This window comes from Crinia signifera, chromosome 8 (assembly GCF_055691185.1).
Source record: "Crinia signifera chromosome 8, ASM5569118v1, whole genome shotgun sequence".
Lineage (NCBI taxonomy): Eukaryota > Metazoa > Chordata > Amphibia > Anura > Myobatrachidae > Crinia > Crinia signifera.
The window spans coordinates 36,584,200-36,604,491 of record NC_139224.1 but is presented as its reverse complement, the minus strand read 5'-3'; the positions used below and the strand labels follow the sequence as shown (position 1 = coordinate 36,604,491).

The 20,292-nt window shown below is 42.1% G+C and overlaps 1 protein-coding gene across 3 annotated transcripts in view; it reads left to right on the top strand.

Annotated features, from left to right (window-relative positions):
- VGLL4 (vestigial like family member 4) overlaps positions 1–20,292 on the top strand; it is a 103,129-nt gene that overhangs the window by 59,156 nt on the left and 23,681 nt on the right. The window contains exon 1 of one of the 3 annotated variants that reach the window (XM_083156156.1): positions 1,277–1,782. The exons of the other annotated variants lie outside the window; for them this stretch is intronic. Coding sequence (XP_083012282.1) covers positions 1,701–1,782 — 82 coding nt within the window. The 5' untranslated portion in view covers positions 1,277–1,700. Of the gene's footprint in view, positions 1–1,276; positions 1,783–20,292 lie in introns of those variants that run through there. 3 annotated transcript variants of the gene reach the window in all.

Here is a 20,292-nt window from a genome sequence, read left to right as displayed (position 1 = left end):
GAGAGTGATCAAGTGGATGGAGATAAAGTAGCAATGGACCAGCTCCTAACTGTCATTTTTCAAATACAGCCTGTAAAATACAAGAGTATCTGGTCGATTGGTCGTCTGTCCATAGGTCAACCACTTTTGGTCGACCGATGAAAAATGTTGACACTTTTTTTATTTTTTATTATTATTATTTTGAAATCGACTTGGGGCGGGGTGTACTAAGCGAAAAATGCTGTAAAGCCCCCATTTTCGGGGGGTTTACCGCTGTTTCATATGTACTAATACTGGGACGCCGCATCATCGTAGGGCAGGGTATCGCCACCTTTGGGCTTGAATCGCTGCCCGCCGCAGACTCCTACCCCCCTCCCCGTCCTCTGTGAAACTCCTCCTCCCCCTAGCATATGTCACAGCCGGCTGTCCTTCCGGTTGCAGGGGGGAGGAGGAGAACATATGTAAACACAGACACCAAAAAAATATGAAAAACTTGTATCGCCCTGTCCTTGTATCGACCATTTACATGCCGACCTTTTGTACATACGTGGACTATGTTGGCTTTTTTCCTGTCAACCAATAGTGGTCGACCTACTGACTGTCAACCTAGACATTTTCGATCTAATAATCCACACCCAATACAAGGCAGGAGCTGATTGGTCAGTACTTTATCTCTCACTTTCTCACTAATCTCTTTCCAAGCTTTAATAAATATCCATTTTAGAGAGCCGTCCTATTCAGCCCACGGGGCGGTTATCTGATTGAGATCCAGTCACATGATTGACCGTGACATTGGCGACACCACAATGCTGACATTTAGGATTAGGGTTAAACTGTGGGGGAAGGTTAGGGTTATGCTGGAGGAAATAATAAAATAATCAGATAAGTAAAAAGCCCCTTTTTAAGTTTGACCTTTTCGCACCACTTTACAACAAAGTTCTGGGAAGAGTGGACGGTTCTTCCAAGTTCCCTTTCCCAATGATATCCGATTTTATTGCTGTTTAAATAAGTCACAGCCTTTAATTTAGTATTTTCCCAGATGGGATCCTTTATAAACCTGCCAGGCTGGCTGCTGCTTCTGCAATCCCCGAGCTGTGTATTCTTCTACCTGTGGCAGTGTCTGGGCAGGGGGTGGGGGCAGCTCTGCTTTGTATCACAATCTCCTCTGACAACAGTCTCCCCTTTCAAACACTCTGAACAATTTTGGAGGCTGGTCTTATGCTGAAAATATCCGTGACATGCGAACTGCCCCAGGGACTCAGTGAGCATGCCCGCTCCTCCTCGCTCTGCTGGAGAGAGAGAGAGAGAGAGAGAGAGAGAGGAAGCTGACTTACATTGGAGTCATACCAAGCACAGACAGTGTCAGAGCAGTGAACTTGCAGCAGGGCTGTGAGAACTGACTTGGCTTTGTCTTCAACACTTTTTTTTTTTTCTCCTACTTTTTTAAAATTCTTTAGGGAACAAAAATTAAAACGCGGAAAGCCCGGTGTGGTGTAGCCGGCCCATAGCGTTGCTGAGGCAGAGCTGTCATCGCTTTTTCTAAAGGATTCACCGTTTCTTTTTTTCATGTACTTTCCTCCGCTTTTGTTGTTGGAGGCTGGGCCTTTCCGTCTTGTGAAATCGTAAGGGAGAGCCGGGAGCTATTCCGAAGCTGTGTTACCGCCGCCTCTGTCTTACTGTGTGTGAAGCGAGAAAGCTGGTCTTTCCTGCTAGCCCGATAAATGCTGTTTATGAAGATGGATCTGTTGAACTACCAGTACCTGGACAAGATGAACAACAATATTGGCATCCTATGCTACGAAGGTAAATACATCTCTCGCCCTTTGCTCTCTGTTGGTCATTTCCTGGCACGGGGGAACCAGCTGTCCCTGTACCATTTCCACGTTCTTTTATTTGTCCTTTTACGCTGTTGTGTCTGTGTCCAATTCGTATTCTGCCCACAGAAAAGTTTACAGCGTAAAGTTTGAGCACTGGAGTGCAGGAGTCGGGTTCTGTCTGCTGCATACTGAGGAGTAATCTACGAACATGTCTCCTCCTGTATATCCAGTGTTCAGCAATATATTTCCAAAGATTATGTCAGTGCTGTATTTCAGTTTAACCCTGTGATTTCGTCGTCCCCCCCCCCCCTACAATTGGAACATTCATGTCTGCAGGGTGATACAATTGCTTCAGCACATATACAAACATGTCTACAAGGTTCTCTGTGTGCAAGCAGAGGGGTCTCACTCTGTCTGCTCTATGGGGTCACAGATCACAATAGAAATCCCAGTCTCTCCTTTGTCTGCATTCTTACTTCCTGTCCAGCTCTGCCATTGAGGGATGTGTCCCACACACAAGTCCCTTGTGGAAAGTACTATACAATGCCAGACTGCCATTCTTTCTACTCAGTGAATCTGCTGATCTTCTGTGCTTTTTGTTTTTTTTTGTGTGGTGCGTTTTTTTTTTTTTTTTTTTTTTGCTGTGGTGTTCTACATGGCATTTTCTTTGTGTCAGATTTTTTTCTAGTTTTGTTCATCGCCGATCATATTATTACTTGGGAAGTTTTTTTTTATAGTTCCCCATAATTTTTAGGGGTGTATTTATCACAATAGTGAGAGATTAAGTGCCAGCCAATCAGCTCCTAACTGTCATGGTGCATGCTATGTTTGAAAAACTTGCAGGAGTTCATTTTTGGTCTTTTTCCCCCTTAAGCTTTGATAAATACTCTTCATAATATTGAAGAAATTTTATAATTTTTTTGAATTGCAAAGGGCTAATTTGGGGACTGTTTTCTCCATGCAGGGCTCAGTGTGTGTATACAGTATAGGGGCCAAGTAATTAAAGTTCAGTTTAACATAAGCTGGAGGCTTTGGTGGTGCGTTCAATAGAAAGTAACAAAAGTAAAAATTATTACCACAAAGAGCTCACATTGTGATATTTTTTGAATAGGAAGTATTGTTTTTTTTTCATGTTCTAAGCATTATTCATAGATCATCCACAACAAATCTTTGTTTAGATCCAGGTTCGTGGTGGAGAGAGTTATTTAGATTTATTCTGCCATGTTACATGTGCACGGGCTACCAGTGGTTAAAGTTTTTGCTGTACGTGCAGTTTTGATGCTGGGCAATGGCCTTGTATTGAGGGGGAACAAGACGGGCATCAGAGCGTTTGGCAGTCAGCACTTCATGCTGTGTGACCATATGGAAACATAGCTTAGATTTCTGCATACACACACACCACAAGCCCCTTCACTCTTTCTCATCAGGAACAAAGGGCCAGAGTAATGTAGGAAATCGAACAGGTCACAACCCGTGTGGATCTCGAAGCTCCGTCATATAGATATATATATGTGTTTTTGTTTTTTTTAATAGAAGTGTACTTTGTATTTATGGCTATACCTTTTGTATTTTACGTGGAAAGTTTCTGAGTTGGGTCACATAGCTGTAGGGTGAATGCAGAGTCTGATAGGCCGCTAGAACTTTTACAAGGACTTTTGAAGTGTAAAAAGTGTTTACGAGAACTTTTCTGTAACAAAGAAGTCCCGTTGAAAGGTTAGACACTTCATAATAAAAGTGAGAAGGCTTTCCCGCCTTTCTGGAATGTTCTGCGTTCTCTGTACGGTTTCTGCACATTCCACGAATGTAAACAATGCAGCTGGGAGGAATTTTTGCAAACAGTGTGCATTCCTTGCGCTGCTCGTTACCAGGAAGCACTTTCCCCATGTGCCTCGCTGTCACTCGTGGGTTTAAGGGGCGCCGGAGCAGTATCTGACATTTGCAGAAATTGCACAACTTGTTTGTTTTGGAAAGTTTGTTCTCAAATATTAGGTTTTCCTCATTACGGGCTCTTTACTATCAGCATTTGGCAGACTTTGTAACAGCATGTCGATAATGATTAAACACAAGCAGATGAATGAAATAGATGATTAAATATTTAGCTCTTCTATTAACGCTTACAGCAGGAGGCCCGTTATTTGGCATGGGGCCTTTTATTTGGATTGAAGAGTATATATTTTTGTGTGGATGTGTGTGTGTTTGCGTGTAGCAAACGCACACACTTAAAAGGCTCCTATAGTACCCCCCCCCCCCACCCACTCACTCACACACACACACACACACACACACACACACATCCACTTGAAGAATTGGAGGTTATTAAATAGCACCAAAGGCATCCACAAGTCTCTGCCACTCGCTACTACGGGTGCAATGCAGGTGCTTATGGGGTCAATGGATCTAGTAGGTTCCATGCCATACCTGTTTGTATGATTTAAAACAATACAAAAATAAATTTGGTAAAACAAAACATGTTATAGTAAGGGGTTGAATGCTGGCATAGTCTTAAATTTGGTCTACATCATGATTCCCAACACTAGTCCTCAAGAACCCCTGGCAGTTCACGTTTTCCAAGTCACCCAGCCGATGCACTGTATATCACCAACTGTCACGTTTTAAATATCTACAGGTGACCTGGAAAACGTGAACTCTTAGGGGTACTCGAAGACCAGGTTTGGGAACCTCTGTTCTACATGGTTGGGCAGTCTGTTGGGTTTATATGACAGTTATGCCTAACAAATTAGACTCTTCATTCTTTGGGTTATCTCTTACCAATGTTGGTAAGCTAGATCAGGCAATGAGGTAAATTTACTAAAGTGTGAGTTTTTTAGTAGTGAGATATGTAGAATCTGATTGGTTGCTATGGGCAACATCTCTCACTTCTAAAAACTCACACTTTAGTAAATTTACCCCCAATGTCAATGTAATTGGAACCAAAGATCTCCTACCTCAATTGGTGAAAAGGTCAGCTGAGTTTGTATATTCTCCCCATGCTTGCATGGGTTTCCTCAGGGTACTCCGGTTTCCTCCCACAATCCCCCAAAATATACAGGAAGAGTAATTGGCTCCCAACAAAAATTAACCCTAGAAGATCTGTGTGCACGTGTACGTGTGGTAGGGAATATAGATTGTAAGCTCCACTGGGGCAGGGACTGGTGTGAGTGTTCATATATTCTCTGTAAAGTGCTGCAGAATATGTGTGCGCTATATAAATAAGTGGTAATAAATAAATAGGAGATGCCGCTGAGCTGGACTGGGCTGCGGAGCATATATCTTGCACCTTTTTAGCGCTACAGTGCTCCATAACAGAGTGTACAGAAGTAGGGGTCAATACAGGGTCATACACGTGTTGTATACTCCGCTTGTGGCTAAGTAGGTGTAGCTGGGCTGTTGCGGGGAGCTTTCACGTAGTCAAAGTTCAGTGAGGGTATATGTGCAGTATTAGACGTAAACATAGATACGCCCGTTTCCAGGTATATACAATATATAATTGGCGATCTGTATAAACTGGTTCTGGTACATACTGAAGACTAATCTTATGTGGGGTACACACCAAGACTATACAGCCCAAAAGGAGCCAATTTAGATACAATCTCGACCGATTGTATGTAAATCGGCCATGTTTTGGGTAATTTCGCTGCCCTTTTGATGCGATCCCGATCCGATGCACGGCCCTGCGGGTCGTTAGGTCTTTTCTGAGATCCTACCTGCTGCAGGTAGGATCTCCAGAAACGACCATTGTAGTGGGTGCGGGTCGCGATCGGAGCGCGATCACATTCGGGTTTTTTTTTTGTGTGCGGGTCGTACGTTCCTGTGATGACCCGCTTACGAGCAGTACCGTCCTGGTGTGTACCCAGCATAAGACTAGGTATACAGATTACACACAATGTGAGCATCTACAGACACCACTACACTAGGTCGTTATGTATCTGTTGTAGAAGGATGGGTCATGCACGTGTTACAGTATGTGAGGTATATGCAACCATACTTTTAACATGGAAAAAAAAAAATGCTCAGATGTGTAAAGGCTCTGATGAGACCTGTTCGGAAGTAAATGATCTAGTTTGCAGTAGTTTATGTATGCAACATATCTATTATTACATGTTTTATATGTCACTATGTATTACAGTATTTTAGTTTCTGTAATCCTTATATTGTTACTGTGCAGCTGTAGACTGTAATAAGATGCTTCAGTCTGCTCCCGGGAGCAGGAAGAGGCAGCTCCCAGCCTGGGTCACATGATGGACATTTGATCCGAGGGGCGGATTTCTGAGGCACAACATCTGTAACTTGTTTTTCAGGGAAGTTTAGTTTCTCAGTTTTGTGTGTGTGTGTGTGTGTGTCCTCCCTCTGCGCCAGTGTACAGTTACTGATAGAAGGGGTTTGAGGGAAGCAGATTGTGAGTCAATTCAACATGACATTTGTAATAGAAAACTTGTTCATATGGATCGCTGAGCTTTGCAGTTTTTGCTCAGTCTAATTATAGTTTGTGATTGCAGCGAGGTCTAGAATCCCAGCGGACGTTGCTGTTGGTTAATGTTTATCTTCTGGCAAATGTCTCGCTCCAGTAAGGACATCACAATTGTTTCCAAAGGTTTCTTTTTTTTTTTCTTTTCTGTACAGTGTCTGAGAATGTAATGGTGGTGAGATAACAGTTACTTATGGAAGAACACCACTAGGCCAGGGATACATTTGTCATTTATAATACATTACCAATTATAGGATTCAATTCTGCATGATATGAATTGCGCTATTCAATTGAGTGCACGGTTTTGCCTGACCCTAGGATTTCTTCTCACACCCCTTCTAAGGTGAGCAGAAATCTGACTAAACTAGGGTTGCGATGCTGTTTTCTGCCTTTAGCAAGCAGAATGGCAACCGGATCTTAAATTGGAGAATGCTGGTTACCAGGACTAAACAGCGAAATTAAGGTGCGAGAACCGGAATTGTCTAACTTAACAGCACAGTCAATTGACTCCTTTCAGTTCTATTCCTATCACACTCAATTAAATGGCTCCCAAACAGCATTTATTATCTTTTCATTCTGTCACATAACAATATCATTTGACTAGTTCTTTTATTACTTTTTCACCCATTGAAAAGAAGAAGAAAAAAATCCGATTGTAGATGACAATAAATAACTTCCAACAAATACACACTATTTCTTGTGTTCCTGTGATTCACACACACATTTCACTTGCCCTCATGAGTATAGTCTGGGGTTCCCTCCGTCCATCTGAAGCAAACCATCTTGTGCCTATGCTGGGTACACGCTAGACAATTTTTTAAATGAGTCTGATGCTATCGACATGTTATGACATATTTGTTAAATCTTCTAGCCTGTTGGAACTGCATCGTTAAGCGCTGGACGCTAGCAACATCCCCAAATGTCTGTACCTGTATGCGGCATACAAACGGGGCAACTGAAGCCACTTGCCAAGTGATGTAGGTTAGCACAGATCGCTCAGCACACATCACTGAGCAACCTGCGCGTGCCAGTTTTCTGACCATTAGAACACTGGCGATCTTACTAGGTTTATACTGCATGCACTATAAATCTAGTCAGGCAATAGTGACGTGTGGGATTGTGCATCGCCGGCGCTAGGGGAAATACACACGGAGCAATCCGTACTTAACTTCTAAGCAAACTATCGCTTAGAAATAGCCCTGGAATCACTCCGTAAAGGGGCATACAGACATGGCGAACTGGCTTTTTGGCTGAGCGACGTGCTTGTTTGCCTATTTTTTATAATCTAGGGATAAATTTTAATCTAGGGAATGCCAGTGCAAGCACTGGCTTTCCCTGCGGGCGTCAGCAATGCGAGGGACCGTGCATCGCCATCGCTGCAGGGCATACACAAAGAGCGATCAGTGATCTAGTGAGTTTGCATAGAACGGTGCTGAAATTGCCCCCTGTGTACACTCCTTTAGTTCAATTGTGGGATATCTCTAGCGATGCCATACTGCCGTCTATAGCATCCCCCCCCCTTCCATCACTTCCGGCACCACTGCTGTGTCCCTTCACCCCAAGGGCCTTATTCAGATCTGAGCTCAGTACAAATTTGTTTGGGAAACTGGGCAAAACCATGTGCACTGCAGGTGGGGCAGATGTAACCTGTATAGAGAGAGTTAGATATGGGTGAGTTATTTTGTTTCTGTGCAGGGTAAATACTGGCTGCATTATGTTTACACTGCAATTTAGGTTTCAGTTTCAACACCCCCCCACCCAAATTGAACTCTCTCTATTCATGTTACATCTGCCCCAGCTGCAGTGCACATGGTTTTGCCCATTTTCCAAACAAATTTGTACTGAGCTCCGATCTGAATAAGGCCCCAAATGCCATGCTGGCTGGGTTCTAAATTGTCTAGTGAGTACCCAGCATTAGGCTATATGCCAATAGCATCATATCAAGATCAAGCAGCAGACCGTTATAGGGCTGTATTCTGTGCACTCCTAATGGTTATTTTGGCAACCTGCATGCACAATCATCTGACAAGGAATAGGAGATGCAGGGTGGGGGGTTGGACGACTCTATATGATGGCCCTGGTTGTAGATGTAATAAGTAATGCACGGTAATATTTATTGGTTTCATGTAATGCGCTGTTGTTCCAGGTCATCTGCCAGAGCAGGAGAGGACACTGCTGCATAAAATAAGCCGAGTTCATCAGTTGTAGAACATTGCAATGAAGTGTTGAAACAATCGGTTGTTTGAAATGCGGGACAGGGAGCGGGGCATTGGGTCTTTGGTGACCTATTCACTCATTAACATTTTACACAATCGGAGGTCTGTGTGCAGCCGTCTTCCTAGAAAACTTGCTGTAGGATGAATGTCTCTCTTGGTACTCTGGAGGCTCAGTTCTCAGCAATGCATGGTCTGTAGTTGGATGTCTTCTTGTTCAGATATAACACGCCTGCTCATTTTTAGTTTTCAGAATGTCAAATCTTTGTGATGGGCAGTCCCTTGTATGTTGTGTTATATGTACGGTAGGGTGGATCCGTGCATGTCCTTCCCCATCGATGGACCATCTATCCTTGTAAGAGATTCTTGGGCCAGGAAATTATTATTGCACCCCTTTTTTAGTACGCCTCCTACACCTTTACCTAGGTTGTACCGCACTGAATGTAACTGACTGATGGAACCATTACTTTATGTACATTGTGCTACAGTGCCAGCTGCGCAGCCTAAAGCCAAAGCCTCCTTCACACGCCACCAGCATTAGATCCTACTCGCCAGTTGTATAGCCTTTATTAGATGGGCAGTATGACTGGCGAGTCTGAGCACCCATACATTTGTTTAGCAGCATTATAAGGGGAGCAACATGTGTATTAGCCTAGGGCATCTGGAATCTTTAATCAGGCCCTGTGTATAAGGCTCTACCGTAAATAATTTTGACATGTGCTCCTTAAGTGCAACCGGTTAGCTTTTAGCTGCGTATTGCTATCTGTAATATAAAAGCAAGCCCCTGGTTGCTATGGTTTTATTGTGGGTTTGCTCTAGTGAGTAAGGTAGTATCTAACTTGCAATGACTGAGTAATTTCAAAAGGTGTCTAGTTCCTGCTTCAGTAAATCAATTATTTCGATATTTATTAAGTTACTTATACAGCATAGTATATTCCGCTGTATTTTACAGAGGGGACCGGATGGGCTTCAGTGAGTTGAGTTAATTCCTTGTTCATGGTCCTGCAAGCCACCGAAATCATGATAACATTGCAACATTTTGCGGTGGAGAATCAGGACAAAGTGTCAGTGTTGTGGTCATGCCATGTTGGGAGCCTCGTTGTGCTAATTTTAGGGGCATGCCCAATGCATCAGAAACACTAGACCGTTCCTATACACCCTCTTCTGTCCAATGAAAAGACCATGGCTGTGTTACACGGCCATGCTGTAAGAAAGCAGCCTTCATTTTCCTATAGTCTGGTCAAACCAAATCTCTGGTTACTCTGGGTTACATTACATTTATTTATTTATTTATTAACAGTTTCTTATATAGCGCATACATATTACGCAGCGCTTTACAGAGAATATTTGAACATTCACATCAGTCACATGTGTTTGTATTACATTACTAAGAAGGCCTTAAGGAAAACTAATTATATCTGAATAGGCTACATCTTGAAACTGTTAAATAAAACACAATTGAACAAAGTCATTTATTTAATTGCATCATTTTGGCAATAGTTAGTGATTTATTTGAAGCATCGTCTTGTATTACTCTCTGTAGGGAGCTTTTAGTAGGATACGAAGCCTTCTGCTTGGGTGTCCACCAGCTTTCCAATACTTGATTACAAGACGCGTGTTTTAATAGCAGTGCTAACGTAGTGGCCGGACTCGGTCAACTACAGTGTGTTCAAATTGTCTAGAGGTGCCCATACAGATGCAACGCAATCTAGTTCAAAAAGTACGGGCAGCACATACTTTATGTGATGTGCGCGGGAGCGCGCATCTCATCACACCCATAAATCGGACCATGTATGGGCGGCATCAGGAGGAAGTACACCATGTATGATACAGGTTGCATATAATTTACACTGCCCTTAATTAATAACATTCAGAGCATTTAAAATAAATAAAAAAAAGTGGATCTTGGTTGCAGTTTTCCTTTATGGAAATTGTAAACATTTACACGAACTCAAGAACTATATTTTACTTCCTCTCGATTTGGTTCCCAGATTATATGTGCAAGTGACTCAGGCAATGTGAATCAGAGGTGAGAGAACAGGTCAGTCATGGAATACTAAAGCGATCAGCCAGGTCAGTTAGCACAACCACCAATGATGTGTTACCAGCGATGGAAGAGATTACATTTGTTGAATTGGAAAGCTCGGTTCCAATTTAGCTCTCGCTATGCTGGAAGGTTTAGGGGTGAAGAGTGCAGATTTTTTTTTTTTTTATGAGCAAATCCGAGTCGTTTCTCACTTCCCAATAAAAGGTTTAGATCATTTTTATCACGGTTTCCTGACACACAATATCTGTCCGAACCGGCGACTCTCCTTCCACTCTGGCGCAACATGTAACTGGAGTCTGCAAACAGGATGTCTGTTCAGAGCCTGACATTGGTGTATATATGATTTATTTATTATTATTTATTAACAGTTTCTTATATAGCGCATACATATTCCGCAGCGCTTTACAGAGAATATTTGAGCATTCACCTCAGTCCCTGCTCCAGGGGAGCTTACAATTGGTATTCCCTACACGCACACACAGACATTCTAGGGTTAATTTTGTTGGATGCCAATTAACCTACCAGTATATTTTTTGGATTATGGGAGGAAACCGGAGTACCCGGAGTAAACCCACGCAAGCACAGGGAGAATATACAAACTCCGCACAGTTAGGACCATGGTGGGAATCAAACCCATGACCTCAGTGCTGTGAGGCAGTAATGCTAACCATTACACCATTCGTGCTGCCCATACAGTATCATTTCTGTTCTTCCTTGAAAAGATGAGCCAATAGTTTGCAGTGTCTTTTTGTTCAGTGCTGTTTGAAAGTAGACCCAGGGACTACACAGTGGGGACAGTTCTGTACTTTGCTATATAATGTGGGATATACACTATAGGCCTGATTCAGACCCGATCGCTCGGCTGCAAATTCGCAGCCCAAGCAATTATAGAACGGCGGGCACATGTGCACGGTCCACATGCGTGACCCTTCTGTGCCATGAAAGCCAGCGAAGGCTAGCCATCACTGGCCGTTCGCAAGTTAAGTGACAGGCGCCGTGCGTTTGGGGGCCGGAACACCCTGCCTTTTCTGTGAGTGCCCCGGAAACCACAGCCGTTGGGAGGGAGGGTCGCTAACATTAACGTTATCTATCGTGTGCCTGGGAAGCTGCAGGGGAACTTGTGACAAGATCTCGATCAGAAGAAGCTGGTCGTCCTGTTGTTGGCCAGCTTAAGTGTTGTCCTCAAATACTGCATAACAATAAAACTTCAGTGACCAAAACCAATTTTAACACTCTAATCACTTTCCGACATGTATTGAAATCTATGTTCATTTTGGTGGGTGCGAAATATGGATGTGTTATTTTTATGTATCACCACAGTTCTGATGAACACCAGTGAATTGTGTCATGAATGTCTGTCTTTCCTCCCAAGCGATCCATCTTTGATGTGTCTGGCTGCGTGTTGGGACACCTGCTGAGGAACAGTTCCTCTTGTCAGGACGCTTCCTCCAGCAAAGGATGTTAAGGGCTGATCTAAGGTGAACGCATTCGGCTGGTGATCTGTATAATCAGAATAAACTGCCCTGTCAGATGCCATTCGGCCTATTTTACTGTATATCTTGGCAAACGTTAACCTCATTCAGCAAGTTGCATAAAGGTGTTTTCTTTTTTTTAATACTTTTGTAAAATGTCCCAAATAAATATATGCTCTCCAGTTGTTGCCTTGTTACATTAATGGTGACGGAGGCAGGTATTTTGCTGACCAAACCATTATTTACAGCAAGGCAAGTCTACCTGTTTGTAGAAACCAGTGACCTTATACAGGTATTTTGCAAATTGGTAGAGTGTATTGATACATTTAATATTTTATCCTCCAACAAAATAACTGGCTCCATTGTGTAGCACACCCTACGGCATGCATGTCCAACCTGCGGCCCTCCAGCTGTTGTGACACTACACATCCCAGTATGCCATGCCATAATATTGCTGTTCGGGAATGATAAAACTATTGCAAGGCATGCTGGGATGTTTAGTTTCACAACAGCTGGAGGGCCGCAGGTTGGACATGCCTGCCCTATGGTTACCTTCATCAATATTAGTACCAGTCATTGCATGTACTGTATGTAATAAATGGATACATTGTATAGAGTGTTTGTTTTTGCTTTCTATTAATACATTTGATGGTTGCAGCCAATCAGCTCCTAACTGTCATTTCCCAAACCCAGCTTGTAACTTGACAGTTATGAGATGATTCGCTGGTGCGTTATCAACTTCCACTTTATCACTTCACCAGGCTTAATACATCTGCCCCATTTTGTTGTTCTATCTTTTCTTAGGCGTAGACTGAAACAGTATCCGAGAGATACTTTTCTAAGTTGTTTATTGGAACAGTAAACCAATGACGAGTGTACACATTATGTCACTGGCCACTGGGGCGCACTGTCTGTTGTTTTCATTATTTAATTTACCTCAGAAAGAACCATAGACGCTTACTAATTACAGACAATATGTAGTAGTGTAGCTATATGTTTTTATTGATAAAAGGAAAATAAAACAAAGTTAATTATCGGGGATACATTATGCACATAAACATACAGTGTTATAGCCATCGCTATGCTTTCTAGATCTGTTTCTGGCAGAGACATGAATACAATATTTAAAAATTAAAAAAAAAAAGTGAAGAATTTGCTGACCGTCTGTACCTGTCAGTAAATAGATAGTAGATAGGAGTTCTGTAAGCCCCAGGCAAATCTCTCCCACTCCTATTTTTTATTTCAGTTCTACTTTTTTAGTTTGTTTTACTTTTGTCTAAGTGGTGGAGCCATTTTCTAATAACATCTGTGATGGTTAGATTGCATACAACAGGCTAGGGGGAATTTATGGATGATAACATAAATGTGTACTTACAGATAAAACAGTATGTGGGTACTTTAATTGGAAACCTGTGGATGCATGTTGAAATATTTGCAGTATGTTTAAATAAAATCTGCCTAACCGAGCCATCATTCTGACCCCAGAACTAATATGTATGCAGTAGATTTCATTGCGGGCCTGTCTGTGCAATGTATCTTCTGTTAGCGAATTAGGAGTGTTGATGGTTACTAGTGAATGGATTTGGCTGCAGTCACTACAGATTGCTATCTTGTGAGCACACCATTGCCTCTTTGTGGACCTACACATGGCTTCGAAAATACCCTTACATTGCTCCGTGTGTATGGGCCATAGGGATGCATGGCCCTGCGTGATGCTAACATCCGGTGAGTAATATCCAGCATGCTGGATAAATCTAGTTAATCGCCAGGCAGGGTCAGCGGGCTCACTGAAGAACACTGGCCCTGACAGATTGCTCAGCACACAGCGATCTTGGTGAGCGTTCGGAGTGATCTAGCTTAGAACGCTCAGCAAATCTCCCCGTGGTAGGCCCCTTTTTGTCTGTGAAGCCCTAGTTATCTTTTATTACTTGACTACTTACCAGCCTCTCAAAATGATAAAACACAACAGCAATGTCCGTACCAGCGGCTGTGCACAGCTGAATAAATTGAATTGTTCCGTCGGTTGCATAATATGCTGCTGCTGCTATATAAAATAATAATAATAATAAAAGTATTCAGCCACAGTATACTGGTAATGGAGGAACTTGACCATAATGAATCATTTTTACACACATACAGTATATCAAATAAATATTATTTTACAGACCAATCTCTAAGCAAAGATGGCATGGGAAAAAAATTAAATCTCAGGACCCGTCTAGCAGAGTTCCTCCATCAAAGGCTCAAATTAAATGGAGTGTAAAAGTGTCACTAATTATTTCAGCTGAGAAGCACTTTAAACTTTTGATCTAGATGCCTACCCTGGAAACATAACCCCATCGTGCCATTAATGTTTGAAGTCGAGAGGAATAACAGCTTATTGGCTTTGATCATTTCTCCGAACAACAAGTCTTCCTTTTCATCTCCACCACTTTGTGATGTCTTACATTTCACGCCAGGCTCTTTATATAGGTGACAGCGACACTCCCTTGCATAGGGTCAAACTTCTGAAAAAGACCAGCACAAAGCACAATTATGAATCTGGTACTGAGATTGCATTCATTTCCGCTACTGGGCTGCCCGTTATTATTTTTGTATTTCCTTCTAATGTGTTCTAGCTAGCTATACATTTAATTCTGTTTGTTTCTAGAATTTGTAGGTCTTGGTTTTGTTTTTGTGACATGCTAATTTAAAAGGACCATTTTATTAACAAATGACCACCTATATTTACTGATCATCTGCAAACCGAATTCTAATCGGTATACATTCATAAGTGTAGTGGTGTTTATCTGTGGAGTAATCTGTTCCTAACGGCACTGCTGTGTAAGGATCACCAAGGAGTATCATGACCATACAAAGGTGCAAACTACATGTTCCAGCATGCCCTGCCACCGTTTTGCTGTCCGGGAATGACAAAACTGTGGCAGGGCATGCTGGGATGTCAGGACTAAATACTTTTAATACTCTTTTAAGACCATTATCCCGATTTCGGAATTCTAACTATAACGTTGTTGGAGAACATTTTAAGCGGTTGTGTACATTTGGAGAATGTCCTCAAATATATATTACTGATAAAGTATTTGTTTTGTCTGCAGAGCTTGTTTTTCGGTTAAAATAGCTGAGCTCTAGTGATGTCACATGCCTCGATGATATCATCATTGATTTCTGCACTAATGCCATAACATATCTTGGATTTCTATGTAAAGCACTGTTCAGGTGGATAGGATAATACAATGGACTATAATATAATTGTTTTGTAGAAGAAGCACCTTCAAGCTCAATAGATTCTTATCTGTGGGAACATTCCCAGAATCCCCTGCAAGTTCGTATGATTTTCAGGTATTTTTGGCAGGTTCTAACAGGCCACATACAACACTTCAATAAGCACTTCAATAAACTTTGTACATGGTTCTGCACCAAATCCTTCTCTCAGCCTCGCGCCTCGACATGCTTAGATCATTAAGTCTTGCTGACTAAAAGCATATGGAATACGTGTTACAAGTTGTTCTATGTGCGGCACAACCTGTGGTTGGCTAAGGTGAACTCCTGAAAATGAGGGATTTCAAGTACGGAAAAGCAGCCTGTCCTATTTTAATGTCGACTGCGTAGTACATCTGGGATTCTACCACAACTATATTAAACCGCTTGACACTACATAGTTAGATATGAGGAGACTGAGTCTAGTCACTTTAGTTGTCTAGAAATAATTGATGGCCAGAAGCTCAGAAGTAAAGTTTCAAAGTGCAAGTACAGTATGTAGTGTATTAACTCTTTAAGGCCATTCACAGCACCTCATACCAGACATATGAGACAAGCCAGTCTGATACTTGACCTTTGTCTTGCTAGTCAGCCCTCATTCTCCTAGTTATTCTGGTTGACCTCCTGGTTAGCATTCCGTTATTGTTTTTTTTTTTTTAAACAGAAAGATTGAGTTGTAGTGAAAACAAAATTTTTTAAATATAGTTACAGTATACCCAGAAGTGAGTAGTAACAGCGGCATTTGCACCTTTTTGGGGGTAAGAATGACCTAAAACAGACAATACAGACTAATCTGTAAAATGTAGTCTAACGTCAAAATAATTGTGGAATAAATAAATGACAACCTCTGTTCTGCCAAATAGGGACATTGGAATAGTTGATATCCAATCTGGCGCATTAGCTGATAATTTCCTTATTTGCCTCGGGCAGCATGGACAGCATAATGGTTAGCATTACTGCCTCACAGCACTGAGGTCATGGGTTCGATTCCCACCATGGCCCTAACTGTGCAGAGTTTGTATATTCTCCCCGTGCTTGCGTGGGTTTCCTCCGGGTACTCTGGTTTCCTCCCACAATTCAAAATATACTGGTAGGTTATGTAGCTTCTTACAAATTAACCCTAGAATGTCTGTGTGTGCGTGTACATGTGGTAGGGAATATAGATTGTAAGCTCCACCAGGGCTCTGTAAAGCGCTGCAGAATATGTGTGCGCTATATAAATAACTTGTAATAATAATAATAATAATAACCGTACTCGTTTAGCTCTATGATTATAATCATCAGAGGTATATGTGTGTGTGTGTGTGTGAGTTACAAACGCAGCGACAGTTGCCCGCATCTGCTGTATTTGTGCTCCATTGCGTGGGCGCTAATGCGGCAGAGGCGAATAAAGTGCGTATTCACCAGTATGCACTTGCAGGTGGGCCAGCTCTGTTCATTAAATCCACAAGATCTGCCTGCAAAGGGAAATAGCACACAGCCCTGGATTGGCCCCCACTGTATACAACATCCATTAATACTGCAGACGTTCCCGCCCTGAAGGCTGAAATAATGGTTTGCTCTTGGATCATCTATTCTCCTGACTATTAATGTCTTGCTCAATGATTATTTGAGAGCATTAAATTCCTGGGAATTTGGAATGGTTACAACAACTCTTGCGTGAGAGGTCAGAACTTTGGTTTCTATCTCTTGTAATATTATTCATCTTGAAATGTTTAATGGCTAGGTCTTCTCAAATAAATATTTTTTTGTTTTTGTTTTACTAAATCTAGGTGCAGATATATTAAAATATATTGATGCCTTTTAGTTTAAAAGCATATTGGCTGCTGCTGACACAAGCCAGCCTCTTTCAACCAGCGGCCTTGTGCCGTTAATCAAGCCGGCAATGTGATTTACTGTAGATGCAATTCAGACACTCCCGTCCTGTGTGCTAGTGGGTATGTTACATATAAGTGTGCTGTGTTGGAAAATAAAGACCCTTATCTAGTGGCGTAAGTTCTTCCCAGTTGCCCGGAGGCAAGATAAATATTGGTGCCCCCCAAATAGCTCAATCATACCCCTTTCAAACCGCACTTGTTAAACGGTATATTGCCGTTTTTTTTTTTTTTTCATTTAAAACGTTTAAGGCTGCAGTGGGTAAGCGCCAGAGTTCATTTACCGGTTAAAGATAACAGGTATTTCAAAATGTTTAAAAAGCAGAGTCCAACACGTTTCAGAGCCGTTTTTTTATGCAGTGAGAATGGCTCTGAAACGGTATTTAGTAAAAAAAAAAAAAAAACAGACTACAGACCTGTGATAGGCTGGCTGCCTTGAAACGGAAGCGGTACATCTGTCAGAATGAACTTAGGTCTACAGTCATTAGGTCGACCCCACTAGGTCGACTGGCAGGAAGGTCGACATGACTTAAGGTCGACATGGGCCAAGGTCGACATGACTTAAGGTCGAATTTGCATAAAGGTCGACATGAGGAAGGTCGACTGGTCATAAGGTCGACATGGTTTTTTCACTGTTTTTTTTATCCGAATGTCGACACAGTCGACATGGACACAGTTGGCAATGAGAATCGGACCCTCGCGTCGCTCGCTTCGCTCGCAATGCTTCGGGCACGGTGCCTCGCTGCGCTCGGCACACTATTTTATTCTCCCACCACACCCTAGTGGATGGTAGGGCATGAAATACCGCCTGTCGGCACATGTCGGCTCAAAAAACAGTGAAAAACCCATGTCGACCTTATGACCAGTCGACCTTCCTCATGTCGACCTTTATGCAAATTCGACCTTAAGTCATGTCGACCTTGGCCCATGTCGACCTTAAGTCAGGTCGACCTTCCTGCCAGTCGACCTAGTGGGGTCGACCTAATGACTGTAGACCTAAGTTCATTCTAATAGATGACCGCTTCCCTTGAAACGTGTTCAGGGGATTAAACGTGTTGACTGATGTGAATGGTATTTAAAACGGTAATCTACTGCAATGTGAAGGCTCAGACCCGTTTTAAATACCGTTTCAAAATACCGTTTTTTAAAACGTTTAGGCAGTGTGAAAGTGGTATTAGTAAGGTGTCTGTCTCCATTAAGACAGGTAGGTCATGGGTTCTAATACAGGGTGTGTTGCAAAAATAATGTTAGGAGGGGGAGTCTGCCACAATAGCGATATCGACTGCTTTCAATAAACGATACAGTACTGCCTGACACCCTGAGTAGTAATCCCGTCTTTATTTAATTGCATTTGGGAACAGAGACGGTTATCCTGCCTTAAGGACTGTCTGACCTGTCCGGCTCCACTTCAAATGTAATTCTGTCTTCCCTGTGCAACAACTGTTCTCTCCCTGGAAGCTGAATTCAAACATTCGTCGCTCTACTGCAGATATTGTTCCAGGATTGAGTTACACTTTTTAATATGAGGTTATTTTTCTAGCAGACAAGTTAATAATGAAATCATCTAATCATTTTTTTATTCGTTTTTTTAATGAGCGAGCAATGGTTAATAAATTTTATATTAAAAAAATAATAATTTTGCAAAATTGGAGGGTAATTCCTTTTGAGGAATCCATCTACCAGACGGTCGCAGAACGCGATAAACAAAAGCACATTTGTCTTCTGCAGTTTGGGAATCTATGACCGCAAAATGAAAATATGTCTGGCTCTGGAAATAATCAGAAAAACAATCTTTTCTAATTATTGTTTGGAAATAGCAGTGGCACAGTGGATAGCAATGCTGTCTCACAACACTGGGGCTAGGAGTTTGATTATCCAACCAGGACCTCAACTATGTTAAGAAATTCAGGGGCTTATTTATCAATGAGTAATAAAACAGGTTGTGAATGATGAAATTCATTGTGTATTATAAATGGTACTCCGGCCAATCAGCTCTCAACTGTCATTTTTCACATGAAAGGAGCCGATTGGCTGCAACGTCATTTATCCTACCCAATGAGTTTGATCACTCACAGTGAGTATTATCACTGATAAATGAACCCCTTAGACCAGGCATGTCAACCTGTGGCCCTCCAGCTTTTGTGAAACTACAAGTCCCATCATGCCTTGCCTTAGTTTTGCTATTAGGAAATGCTAAAACTATGGCAAGGCATGCTGGGATGTGTAGTGTCACAACAGCTGGAGGGCCGTATGTTGGACATGCCTGCCTTAGACCCTTGATGGCTAACCTTGACTCTCCAGCTGTTGTTGGACTACACATCCCAGCATGCCCTGCATCAGATTTAGCATGGCCAAATAGCAAAACGGAAGCATAGCATGCTGGGATGTGTAGTTCAACAACAGCTGGAGTGTTAGCCATCAAGGCCTCAGACTGTAAGCTGCAGGGGACTAATGTATTATTTCTGTACAGTGCTGTGTATTTGGTTGTGGTGCTTTAAGAATAAGTGGTGATGGGTAAATTGTTCATATGATGTGAAACTTCTGTGACAGAAAGTTTGTGTGGAATTTCTGGTTTACAGTAATTGTATAAAAGTAACTGATTTTCCTGTTCTTTGTGTGCATTGTACTTTCATATCGGTCACAAAATCATATGCAATACACGTTCCTGCACAAAGTAGTTTAATAATTAACTTCTGTAGTGCAAAGTTTGAGCCCTTATAGGCCGTATCAAGATACAGGTCTAGATCAGAACATAATATAGCTTGTTCTAAATGATAGGGGTGGAGATTATCAGATAGACCGTGTCTAGATAGACACAGTTTATAGCTTGACGGGGTTAGAAGGTCCACATGGTCAAATGTTGACTTGGCAAGGTTGGTATGCAAAAGGTCGACATGGAGAAAAGGAAAAAGGTAGACGCATGAAAAGGTTGACATGATTTTTTTTCCCCGCATTTTTTGTTCATACCAACATGGACCCCCAAATAGCGCAATGAGTACCCTAACATGGCTTGCTTTGCTTCGGCCTGGTGCCTCGCGCCGCTGGTGCCTCCCTCAGCAGTAAAGTATGGAAAAGTCCAAAAAAATAATAAACATTGTGAAAAACTCATGTCAACATTTCACGTGTCTACTTTTTGCCCATGTTAACCTATTGCATGTCGACTTTTT